We start from the raw sequence: 12,291 nt of genomic DNA on the forward strand, positions 1-12,291 counted from the left end.
TGTTGGTATATATTAAGCATGATGTAGTGATATAGAATAAGGGGTGGAATGTCATGGTTTGATGATTTTTGATTACCGGTATTCCACATCTTAACATCATGTAATGCAATGGGAGTTGAAGTGTTAATGCTCCAGGTCCGGGTACCTGCCTGGAGAAGAACTCCATTCCCCAGAGGGTTTTGTGCTCAGAGAGGAGATAGAACTCCTGGTAGGGTCACCTGATTGGACTCTTCTCTCCTTCACGTCTCCTCACTACTGCACGTCCCAACTGCGCGCATCACTTCAGCATTACTGTGAGGCCTACAGCGTTTTGAACAGTCTTTCCCTCATTATATTCGATTTATTAGCTTCAGTTCTAATTATATTGTGTTATAGTGTGTTACCTTGCATTCCGATACCATATTCAGTAAATTACTTTGTTTCTGCTCAGATCGTTGCTGCTGTTTTTAATTATTTTGGTGTCCCCTGTTTCCCTTTTCTGGGGGTGTGGATTTTGTGAAGTCTTTCTGCCCCATGAGTCATGGAACTGGGCCGAACCAGCCTGTCAACCATTGACAAGAACAAAACATAGAAAGTATAAAGTTTCATCACAGAACTCTGACAAATGCCTTGAGAGCTCACTAAGAATTGCAGCCATTGCCGGTGAATTAAGGCGACACATTAGTTTCACAAATACTGGGTCACATACCTCAATACTTTTATGTTGCTACTGTTCACTTTATGTTTTGATAAATATTTTAAAATACTTTGTTGTCGATGTACAAGTGCATATATTTTATATGTGGCCCAAGACAATTCCTGTCCACTCAGTGTGGACCAGGCAACCCAAAAAGTTAAGACACCCTTAGATTATTTTCTAACACCAGTGAGTTTACTTGAGTTTCTTCAGCTAATTTAGTTTCTAACAAAACATCCCAATATTGGGAAATGGAATCACAGAATGACTTCGGTTGGAAGGGGCCTTAAGGATTACCAGTCTGCTGCTGTGAGCAGACACCACCCATCTGATCAGGTTGCCCATCTTTTGTTGTTTTCATTTAAATCCATTCACCCTTAACTATCACCATCTGCCTGCATAAAAAGTCTCCTCTCAAGTACAGGAAGGCTGTGATTACATCTCCCCCCAGCCTTCATTCCTACAGGCTGAGCAAGCCTAGCTTCCCTTTGTAAGAGGGGTGCTGCAGCCCTCTGAACTTTGTGGCCCTCCTCTGGACACACTCCAGCTGCTCTACATCCCTTCTGTGTTTGGGGCCCCAGGCCTGTATGCAGTGATGTGGAACTAAGTCAGTCAAATCTCTTACAGAAGTCCAAGAAGTTGGTATCATTTCTTCCTCCTCTGCTTGACTTTAAGCCCGGGGAACAGAATGCTCCCACACTTTCAGAAAGCTGTCCTTAAACAGCTGCCAGCTCTGCTCCATTCCTATACTCCTAAGCAGAGTTTCCCAGGGGATCTCATCCACTTACTCCTTAAAAAGCTGTAAGTTCACTCTCCTGAAGTAAAAGGTCCTGACTCTGCTCTTTGCCAGGCCCATATGCCTCAGGATCACAGACCATGCCAGGCTACAGCCCAGACAGTCTCCAAACGTAACCTTCTGAATTGTCTCCTTTGAGTTACTGAGCACCAGGTCCACTAACACTGCACCCCATTTTGGGACATCCTGCATGAGAAACAGTTGCTTCCCTGCTATTTGTCTGCACAAAACTAGAGATGCAGCCAGGCTGTAGATCATAGTGGGTACCAAGGAGGGCACGTAGATCAAAGTGGATTATGGCTGCTGTGTAGAGTTAATGCAAGCTTCTTCGGGAAAGCTACGCCTAGTCCTTGACAACAAACATGTCATCAAAACATTAAGCAGCTTGACTCAGGATGCACAAGTCATCCTTTGAAGCCCACTGAAAGATTTAATCTATGTTGTTTTCTTACAGAGTAGCTGCCTGACTTTATAGTTGACTAAATTAAGACTGCCCGTCAGCTGGTAATTTTCTGCCAATTCCTACAAAGGTCCAAAAGCACTAAGACAGATGGTAAAGGAAACAACATGGATGTTACTGCCTCGGCAGTGTTTTCCTAACTCATACAAAGCCATAAGACAAATGCTCTTGCTTCTGAAAAGCAATTACTGGGATTTCTTTAACAGTATTAAGTTACTAACAGACTTGGAATGCCATTGGCTCCTGGAGGACAAATGGAAGACGTGGTCATTTCAAATCAAGCATTTAACTGGAATTACTACAAATCCATTTTTGTTGCCAGATCACATTATATCACATTGTAGGAAGATAACAAGATGAAGTTCATGACTGAAGAATACAGATTTAAGTTATGGCAGCATCAATCCCCATGTCAAAGAATATACTGAGAAATACAGTTTTGTGTGGAAGTCCAGCACTTCAGCCGCAAAAGAACGGAATACTTTTAAAATATGAAGTAGCATCTTCAATTCTGTTGTCTGTGATAAAATAGCACATATTCTTCTTAGTAGGAACCAAAATGTGAATGCCGTATTCTGCTGCATTTGTGAAAAGAGCTTCTCCCTTTTCAGCCACTTGGGATTAGATAAGGCATACGTAAGTAAGTACAGGAGATCTTCTGGTAAAGTCTATGAGAAATGGATGCCTTCTGAGTTGAAGCCGTGCAAGAGTCTGAAAAAAGTGAGATATTCATGTCACAATTTCTCCTAATTTATGCAGCGGATTAAGTCATTAAGAAATGCTTACTGGCAAGCATTGAAGACAGGACATCCATAATTAAATATAAGCAATAATTGTTACACACCTTATATTGGAAGTTACTACTAAGTCTGCCACCTTAGAGATACAGGTATACTTCTACTGCAGTTATTTACGTTGCATCCTATCAGGTTTCCTACATCTCTGTAGAGAGCAGTAACAGCACTGATTGTTATGCTGACAAACAGGTAGGAATTTCAGATGATTCCCATTCCAACTTAAAGTTAATAGCCAGAAGCTAGAGCACAGTATAGTAGGTAATTACTAATATTCCCAAATTATGGTATAGATTAAGGCCCAATCCTGAAAATAGGTAAGGGCCTGCAGAAAAATGACATTAACCAATTATGTTATTAGAGATATTTTTAAAAGAGAGGTAGAAGTGCCTAGTACACACGTTACAGAAGTAGGGATCTTCATCTGGTTGCTTATGAATACAGTAAGCAGCAGTTAATATACATACAGAGCTTAAGTGCTTCACATTCAGGTTGGGAAAAAAAAAGTGTTTGGTATTCAGTGGAACGTAGGGATACTACTTTTCCTGTGACCCAATATTAATCTGTTCAGCATAGGTACAGAAGCAGGTGGAATCTAAAGAAGCTTAAAAGGATGACTTAAAGAGAAAAGAATTACCGAATGAAATCATCTATATCCATGGAGCGGGCTCGCTTTTCAGAGTAACCTGTATCTTTTAGGACTGTCTGTATTTTCTCTGAAATTTTGAAGTTTTCAGGTATTTCCTGTCAATGGAAAATAGGAGACAAATTACTTCTCTAGTCAAAGCATAGAAAAATATTAATTTAAATCTTTTATTATTTCTCTTGCTTTTAGAATATACTTTTTAAGCAATGTAAGCTGTGTTTTTCTTTTCCCCCTATGGATTACTGTATTCTTGCGCCTGAAATTATACCTTAGCTCATTCACTATAAATGAATCACTAACAGTGTTGCTAAGGTGACACAAAGTTTTCATAGCAGGCTGTGAGGTCAGTCCTTGAGACATGTACAGCCACTGCATTAACAATCTCCTCAGACTTAGGTTTTTTTCACTGCAATTTAATAACAGTTTCAGATCTTACTTTAAGAAAAAAGTAAAACTCCTCCCTTCCAAAATCTGCTCAGACACGCTTTGACATGTTGAGCCTTTCCACTGTGAATTTTTTATTCTTATAATATTAGAATTTAGGTCAGAGCACACGGGCTTAAAATGTAATGTATTAAAACTTACTGCATTATGTAAGGAACAGTGAATTCGGTAGTTGTGATCCAGCAACTGCTCTACAGCACTTGACCTAAAAGAGATGTAAATCTAGAATGAAAGCTGATCTTTAGTTTTTTGCCTGTTTGGCTTCACTATAAAAAGAAACTAATGATTACATAGAGTTGTTCTTTTTAAACAGGTGCCTGTTAAAGAGTTTTCTGCTAAAAGTTTCATTTTGTAAGAGTCTGTGATCTCAGCATAAACTCTCCTTCAAAGTCTATCCCAGACTCTAATGGCACGCATTTAACACTGCTAGGAATTTTCACAAAGTGAATGGTTAGCCACATGAGCTGCTCTCAAAGCTGGAAAAATTGTCCTCAAATAGAATTTACTTACTTGAAGGCTGCAGAGAGTGTCTTGTTTTTCCTAACGAAAGCTATCCTTACCAGACCATCCCATTCCTGAAAGGAAAATACAGCTGCTACAATCAGGAATAAACACTTGACAATTCTGCAATACTGAACCATCTTTCAGGAGAGTACCTTTCTCAAGAATTTCATGAGAACTCATACAATCTTGAACAAAGTAATACAAGTTGAGGAGAAGAAATAAAAAAATACTTCACTCAATAAAACAATTTACTCTTTCCTGTGGCCAGCACTCCAGGCCGAACTTTAACTGCTGTAGATGCAAGATGCTTCAAGAATATTTGGCTAGTGCTGAACAAGGCTGAAAAAGTCTTTAAGATCAAAGTATTTAAAAAATAAACTCCAAAAATACTATCTTGTAGTATCTGAAACTGTGAAGACTCACTTGAAGACACTCTTAGACACTCCTTTTATCATAAACTACAAAGTCATCTGCCAGAAGAATCTCTGCGATGGCACTATGAAAGGTACATTATGAGTTGCAACTCTGTAACTGATATGGAATTATTATCTCAGTCTTATCAGAAACAGAATCATAGAACTACTTATGTTGAAATGAACATTAAAGATCACGTAGTTCCAACTCATCTGCCATAGGCAGGGACAACTTCCATGTTATCAGTTACCCAAAGGCCTCAGCCAACATGGTGCGTAATACCTCCTTAGATGGGGCATCCACAGCTTCTCTAGGAAGCCCATGCCAGTGCCTCAGTGCCCTCTGAGCACAGAATTTCTTAACATCTTACCTAAAATCTCCTCTTTAGCTTGAAACCATTGTCCTCCTATCTGCCTATGTACAAGATGGCAAGGAGGTCTCCTCATAGACTTCTCTAGGCTGAACAAACACAGCTCCCCCAGCCTGTATTTACAGGAGGAGCATTGAAGTTGTCTTCAGATGACAACAACCATTTCTGTGGCCCTGTTCCAGTCCCATCCCAACATTTCTACATCCTTCTTGTGTTTGGGGCCCCAAGACTGGATGCAGTATTCCAGCTGAGGCCTCACAAGGGCAGATCAAAGGGCGACATTCCCATCCCTCACCCTGCTGGCCACCCCTATTGATGCAGCCCAAGATACACTTGGTGTCCCAGGCTGCAAGTGCATGCTGATGGTTTGCGTCAAACTTTGCATCCACAAGGATCCCCAGGTCCTTCTTTTCAGGGCTGCTCTCAAAGAGTTCTCAGTATGCACACATATCTGGGATTGCTTGAAACACCTTGAACTTGGCCTGGTTGAACTTCCTTAGGTTCACACAGGCCCACTTTTCAAGCCTCTCCAGGTCCCTCCCTCTGGATGGCACCCCTTCCTTCTGTTGTATCAACTGCACCACTCAGCTCAGAATCACCTGCAAACTTCCTGAGGGTACACTGAATGCTACTTTCTACATTACTGATAAAGATGTTGAAGAATACTCATCCCAAGATGTCTGTGGGTAAGACATCAGCCACTACCTGGACACAGACCTTCTGGCTGTGACCATCTACCCAGTTCCTTCACTGAACAGTCCCCCTCTCAAATCTACATCTTCCCAATCTATAGATAATAATGTGGTATGATGGCATGCCAAAGGCCTTGCAGAATTTCAGGAAGATGTCATCACTACCCCTCCTTTGTTCACTGATTTTGTCACTCCATCCTAGAATTCCATCCAACTGACCCTTGGGGAAGTTACGCTGGCTGTTTTGGATCACCTCCTTGCCTTGCATGCAAGATAATAAGTAGTACATTACGTTGTTAGTAAAGTACATGATGCTCACCTGGAAGTTGATGGGTGGTGGTGGATTCTTTGGCTCTATTCTGACAACACTGGATTCAACTTTAGGAGGAGGCTTGAAGTTGTTTTTCCCAACCTGTTAGAAGTTAAGCAGCTGCATGATTAAGCTGCACATCTTCACATTCACAGAAACATAATTTTCTCTTCTATAGCTTTGTTATGTAATGCAGAATTACACACCTTCATCAGATGGTCCACTCGAGCTAATAACTGAGTATTAATAGAAAGCCTGCAGTATAGCTTACTTCCTGGTTTTGCAACCAAACGAAGTGCAAATTCTCTTTGAAACATAAGTATTGCACACCTGGGAGAAACAGAAACAAGCAAAGAAATTTTAAGTTTAACCAACTTTTAAGTCAAAAGCCAATCAGCAGTTAGAAAACACAGTTTTTTTCCCCGCTCAGCACTTGAAGAGTACACACACACACACACACTTGCTTAATGAATTAGCTTGGACTGCTAAAAAAAAAAAGAAAAGCCTTCAGTGAAACCAGCCAAATTGTTTCAGAGCTGCTACAGAATTTGATCCTTTCAAGTGGATGATGACCAGAGACAGGGACTAGTCTCACAGTTTTGTGCACAGCTAACAAATAATTTTGAGTACTTCTATGACAAATCCTTCAAATCCAAGTTCTTTAACCAGTAATGTCACTAAAACTAGTCTGTCAATGACACATTGAACAAAACACCGAAGTATCTGGTCAGTTACATTTTTACACCTTACAGACAACAGTAAATGTCTTGGATTCAGTTCTACCCTTATCACCCTTACTTCCTAATGTAGGGAAGCATCTAAAATACTACCATGCACTGCTTATCTCTGGAATAACAATCAGTCACAATTCTAGTCCAAACAGCAGCAATTCTTGATTTCATCAGTTGGACTCCCACTTGCACCAGGACTAAATCATCTCCTTATGCACAACACATTGGCATTAATCTACAGGCATTAGCAGTTTCCAGACTACAAAAAACAAACTAACAAATAATTCTGATGTGGCCTTGAGCCACCAAACTGATAATCTTGAGAACTAAAAAAATTTTTAGGAATATCTGTAGAACGTGGGAGGTTTTTTCTTCTACCTGGCAATCCAGAACTCCGCTCCTCCACATACCTGAAAAAGGGTCTATGAAGCAATAACTTGAAAACAAACGGTGAAGAAATCTGAGGAAAAGAGTAGCAATATCAGTACAACTTCCCAGCGATTATGAAAAAAAAATAAAAATAAATTGTCACATTATTTAGTCTATACCTGGTAAGGCAAGTTGGCTACGCACGCATCAAAGAACGGCAGGTCTGTTTTCAAGACGTCTCCAACCTTGATTTCAAGTTTGTTTGCCAGACACCTACAGAACACCGGGGTTACCTTCAAATAAGCGCGTTGCTAGTGTTTGCCAAAGCAGCTCTGCTGCTTTAAGTTCACATAATTTCCACTGTTGATACTTACGTGCCCTGGACTCGTTTCTGAAGTTCACCCACAAGTCTGGGATCAATTTCACAAGCAATAACCTGAAAATAACGTATATATTTGCAATGCTTCATTTGAACTCCTGACTCAGACTAAAATTACAACTGTAAAACAGGTACAAGCAGGTGTTGCTACAGGATTAAGCAGCTCTACATCAGGCTACATGCGTTTTTTTCCCTGCCATCAGGAAAACATGCAAGAGATACAAAACAAGTTGATACCAGCAACGTAGTTTGACAAAGACATACACAAATTACATAAAATAACATAATTCCGGTGAGCTTTTGTCTAAGTGTTGAAAAAAATACAAATCAGATAGTCCTACTTACCTGGATGAGGTAGCAAAAAACCCTCCTGCTCACCAGAGTCTAAGCCATAACATGATTTAGTACGGGAAGAAATTCACACTTACCTTTTTCACTTTCTCTAGCATTTTTACGGTCAGGTTACCGGTTCCAGGGCCTACTTCCAGAACAACATCTGTACGCCGCAACGCAGCCTAAGAATAAACAGCATCTCAGTATTATTCTAGAACAAATTTCTAGTAGTCGTTCAATTTTCAAATGGAAGGCATGTGCAGTTCAGTAAAAGCACGATCTGAGAAATATGAACGTGGCTTAGAAAGAGAAAGGAGGAAAACAATGACAACAAAAACACCCTACAAGTTAACATAAGTGATGTTTAGATGAATGGCTGAGCAGCAGCCACCGTTTTTAAGAAATACAGTAGAATGTAAGGACTATAGTACAGAAAGGTATCTCCACAGCCACAAATAGGACACAGGAAACAAAAACGCATCAAGGTGAGCTTTTAAAGCAAGAATTCCTGACTTCTGCCTTTGAGCCCAGCTCTGAAGTCCATCCTTTCCCCCAGCTGATCCCTGACAGCACACTGAGAGAAGTCCTCAGCTCTCGGGCTGGCAGCTGTGAGGCGCATCAGGCGTGGTGGGAGCTCGCTTCTCCTGGACACACACACACCTACACCAGCACGGCCTCGCCGTTACTTTCAATGAACCCCCCAGAAGGGCTGAAGCCGGCAAAGCTCTGTGGGTCCACCCGGCCCAACCTGAGCAGGGTGCCCAGGCCCACGTGCGGGCGGCTTCTAAAGACCTGCCTCCTCATCCGCAGGCCGAGCAGTCCCAGCGCTCCCACCCGCTGCCGAAACGCTCTGAGCTGAAGACCTCGGGACGGCAGAGCCGTTCGGGTTCCACGCCAACACAAGGGCAGCGCCCCGGAGCACGCACCTTCTCGATGATGCTGTTGACGACGAGGGGGTTCTTCAGGATGTGCTGCCCGGCGCTGGTGTTGAACAAGATACCTGCGGCACAGACAGACCGTGCCGTCAGCCCGGCGCACCGCGCGGACGCTTTCCCCGTTAAGCCCACGACCCCTTCGATCCGTCCCCGCCGACACCGGCGAGGGGAGAACGCCGGCGCGGTTCCCGGCTGGCACTCACCGTTGGCGCGGCCCTCCTGAAGCTGCTGCCGCTTCTTTCCCTTTACTTTGGGCATGGCGGCACCGCTCCGCTCCGCAAACACGTGCGGCGGCCGCGGGACGGCGGCGGGGCGGCAGCTCCCGTCAGGCAGCGCGGCGGCAGCGCGTCACCGCGGGACTACGGCGGCCGCGTGGGGGCGGGAGGGACGCGCTGCTCCGCCTGGTGCCGGGATCGGCCGTTCGGGTGCGGGGCGCGTTCGGAGCTGCGGCCGCCCCGTCACGGCTTTCCCGCCATCTCTCATTCTCACAACGAGATAACTGGGAGCCGACGCGCTCAGCGCCAGGCAGGGCATGAATTTCTGCCGTGACCGCCCCGCTCCGCGCCGCAAACAGCGCTGCGCACAAGGCGTAAGCCTTCTCCATTCACACCCGGGACGGCCCGCGCCCACGCCACGCATGCGCAGCAGAACGACGCCTGCCCGACGTTGAGGCGGGCAGAGCCCGTCGACGTCGCGCCGTGATGACGTAGCGCAGCGCGCCGGGAAGGCGGGGCGCCGCAGCTCCCGCGGCGGGTGTCGGCGCGTGGCGCGAGCTCCAGAATAGGCGGGGGCCGCGCGCATGCCCCGCCCCGCCCCGCCGAGCCGCGCCCCGCTCCCGCGCCGCCGCCGTCCCGCGGGCGCTTCTCCGACACGCAGGGCGGGGAGACGGGCTGCAGGTGGGCGGGCCGCGGGGTGGAGCGGGGCGGCCTTCCGCGACCCGCGGCGCGGCGTGGCGTGGTGTGGCGTGGCGGGCGGGCTGGGAGGGGGTGCGGCGCCGAGCGGGGCCGGTCGGTGCTGGGCCCGGCGCGCTGCGGTGTGGAGGAGGTAGGGACGGTAGGGACGGTAGGGACCGGCGGCGTCCTGCGGGAGGGAGCGGGGCGGGACGAGCGGCGGGAGCGGCCTGTGCCGGGCGGGGGCGAGCCGCCAAGTTGCGCGGCGTCGTGCGCGGCTCTCCGGCGCGTTGTGACTCGGGCAGGTGCCGGTGTCGGTACCGCTGCCGGTGTCGGTACCGCTGCCGCGGGCCGCCGGGACGAGGGCTCCGAGCTGCCACAGTGTGACCCGCACAGTCTCCGGGGCCGCTGCCGGCACCGCGCGGAATGGGTCCGACCGGGGAGCGTCGAGGGGAGAACCGCGTCTTGCGGGACGGGGCAGGGCGGCCGCACCTTTACACATGGCTGTTTTCTCCCCGCAGGCTGACAGCCGACGGGAAAGCAGCTTCTCCCCAAGTCGCGCGGAGGGGGTCGGCGCGGCTGCGGTGAGTTCCGCCTCCCCTTTCTGTTGCCTTACAGCACGTGCGAGGTGTCACGGCGCCGCGGTTGCCTTCGAGCGTCCCCGTCTTCGAAACGGCGCTCCGAGAGGCGCTGGCGGTGTGTGGGAGCGCCTCCCGCCCTGCGCGCACCCCGGGGCTTCGACTTCCTGGAGCTCCGGCGCTCGCCTGTGTCGTCGCCTGTCCTGTCCTATCGTTGTGCCGTTCTGCAGGAGGTTGTGTGCCATAGATCTGTATGTATGCCGTTCTAAAGGCTTTTATTGCCCAGAATGAACATGTACGCTCTTAAAAGCATAACATAACAGATGTAGGTTTTAACTGTCTGTTGGAATGGTTTCGTGTGAATTGATTTGATTAATTAAGCAGTTCATAATTGGTTTAATGCCTCTGCATGAAAGCAGGCTGAAATTTGCATTTTTATGTCTGCTGTTGTGTGCTAGTTTGTTGTGAAGTATTTGGTCGTGTTTATGAAATGGTAAAGGTGAGAAGAATTTGGAAGAAATTCGATGAATAAGATGGGCTGTGTGAGTCAAGTCACCATGGGAAGTTTCCAATGACTGGAAAAGGGGAAGCATAACCCTCATTTTCAAGAAGAGGAAAAAAAAAAAACAACAAACTTGCAGGGAACTGTAGGCCAGTCAGTCTCACCTGTGTGCCTGGCACAGTCATGGGGCAGATCCTTCTGAAGGCCCTACTAATGCATGTGGAAAATGAAGTGATTGGTGGTCACCAACATGGCGTCACCAAAGGCTAGTTGTAGAATCTTAGAATTACTAAGGTTGGAAAAGACCTGAAAGATCATCCAGTCCAACAGTTCACCTGTCACCAATAGCTCCCACTAAACCATGTCCCTCGATAGAGCATCCAATCATTCCTTAATTATCCCCAAGGTCAGTGACTCCACCACCTCCCTGGGCAGTCCATTCCAGTGCCTGACCACCCTTTCTGAGAAGTAATACTTCCTAATGTCCAGCCTGAAACTCCCCTGCTGCAGCTTGAAACCATTCCCTCTAGTCCTATTGCTAATGACATGAGAGAAGTCGTGCCTGACAAACTTGGTGGCCGTTTATGGTGGAGCTACGGCGTTAATGAAAGAAGAGGAACTGATGTCATTTACCTGGACTTGTGCAAAGTGTTTGACTTTGTCCCATGCAATGTCTTGGCCACCAAATTGGAGAAAAATGCATTTGACAGGTGGACCACTTGCTGGATAAGGAACTGGCAGAACTCTGAGGAGAGTTGTGGTCAGCAGCTCAGTGTCCAGGTGGAAACTGATGACAAGTGGTGTTCCTCTCAGGCCAGTACTGTTTAACATCTTTGCAGGCAAGATGTACAGTGGGATTGAGTTTACCCTCATCAGGCTGGCAGATGACACAAAGCTGGGTGGTGTGGTTAATGTACTAGTGGAAAGGGATATCCAGAGGCTATCTTGGTCCAGAGTGACCTGGACAGGCTTGAGAGATGGGTCCATACCAACCTCTTGGTGTTCAGAGAGGCCAAGTGCAAGGTCCTTGGGCAATCCCGAGCAGAGACACTGGTTGGGTGGAGAATGGCTTGAGAGCAGCCCTGAGGAGAAGGACTTGGGAGTGTCAGTTGGTGAAAGGCTCAACGTGAACCAGGAATGAACTCTTGCAACCCAGAAGGCCAACCGTATCCTGGGTTGCATCAGGAAAAGAATGGGCAGCAGGTGATTATGCCCCATGATACTCCAACAGGAATACTGTGCCCAGTTCTGAGGGCCCCAACACGGAAAGGACATGGAGCTGTGGGAGCAGGTCCAGACAAAGGCCACGAAAATGATCTGAGGGCTGGTGCAACTCCCCTACAGGGACAGGCTGTGGCTTCAGCCTGGAGAAGAGGAGGCTCTGAGGGGGCATTATAGTGGTCTTTCAGTACCTGAAAGGGGCCTACAGGAAAGCTGTGGAGGGACTATTTGTAAGGGCATGTAGTGA

At 46.8% G+C, this 12,291-nt stretch overlaps 2 protein-coding genes across 5 annotated transcripts in view; one reads left to right on the forward strand and one right to left on the reverse strand.

Moving 5' to 3' along the window:
* Nucleotides 1-305: 305 nt before the first annotated feature.
* On the reverse strand, nucleotides 306-9,210 carry DIMT1 (DIM1 rRNA methyltransferase and ribosome maturation factor). The gene is made up of 12 exons (XM_072359857.1): nucleotides 9,057-9,210; nucleotides 8,845-8,918; nucleotides 8,014-8,100; nucleotides 7,581-7,642; nucleotides 7,386-7,479; nucleotides 7,248-7,297; nucleotides 6,313-6,436; nucleotides 6,116-6,208; nucleotides 4,327-4,391; nucleotides 3,958-4,021; nucleotides 3,364-3,470; nucleotides 306-2,643 (listed from the first exon to the last, which is right to left on the reverse strand). The coding sequence occupies exons 1-12, from the start codon at nucleotides 9,109-9,111 to the stop codon at nucleotides 2,601-2,603; spliced, it is 918 nt and encodes a 305-aa protein (XP_072215958.1). The 5' UTR covers nucleotides 9,112-9,210; the 3' UTR covers nucleotides 306-2,600.
* A 25-nt stretch (nucleotides 9,211-9,235) lies between these two features.
* IPO11 (importin 11) overlaps nucleotides 9,236-12,291 on the forward strand; it is a 68,784-nt gene continuing 65,728 nt past the window's right edge. Inside the window, exons 1-2 of one of the 4 annotated variants that reach the window (XM_072359850.1) lie at nucleotides 9,236-9,442; nucleotides 10,265-10,572. The gene's annotated coding sequence lies outside the window, so the exon portion shown is untranslated. Of the gene's footprint in view, nucleotides 9,443-9,610; nucleotides 9,750-10,264; nucleotides 10,573-12,291 lie in introns of those variants that run through there. The other 3 variants (XM_072359848.1, XM_072359849.1, XM_072359847.1) reach the window with 3 other exon arrangements.

This window comes from Excalfactoria chinensis, chromosome Z (assembly GCF_039878825.1).
Source record: "Excalfactoria chinensis isolate bCotChi1 chromosome Z, bCotChi1.hap2, whole genome shotgun sequence".
Lineage (NCBI taxonomy): Eukaryota > Metazoa > Chordata > Aves > Galliformes > Phasianidae > Excalfactoria > Excalfactoria chinensis.

Coding starts and splice junctions, on each gene's coding strand:
- DIMT1 (XM_072359857.1), bottom strand. CDS start 9,111: ATGCCCAAAGTAAAGGGAAAGAAGCGGCAGCAGCTTCAGGAGGGCCGC. Junction 7,298..7,385: donor TAGCCAACTTGCCTTACCAG/GTATAGACTAAA, acceptor TCTTTTCCTCAG/ATTTCTTCACCGTTTGTTTT. Junction 3,471..3,957: donor ACTGTTCCTTACATAATGCA/GTAAGTTTTAAT, acceptor TTCCATTGACAG/GAAATACCTGAAAACTTCAA.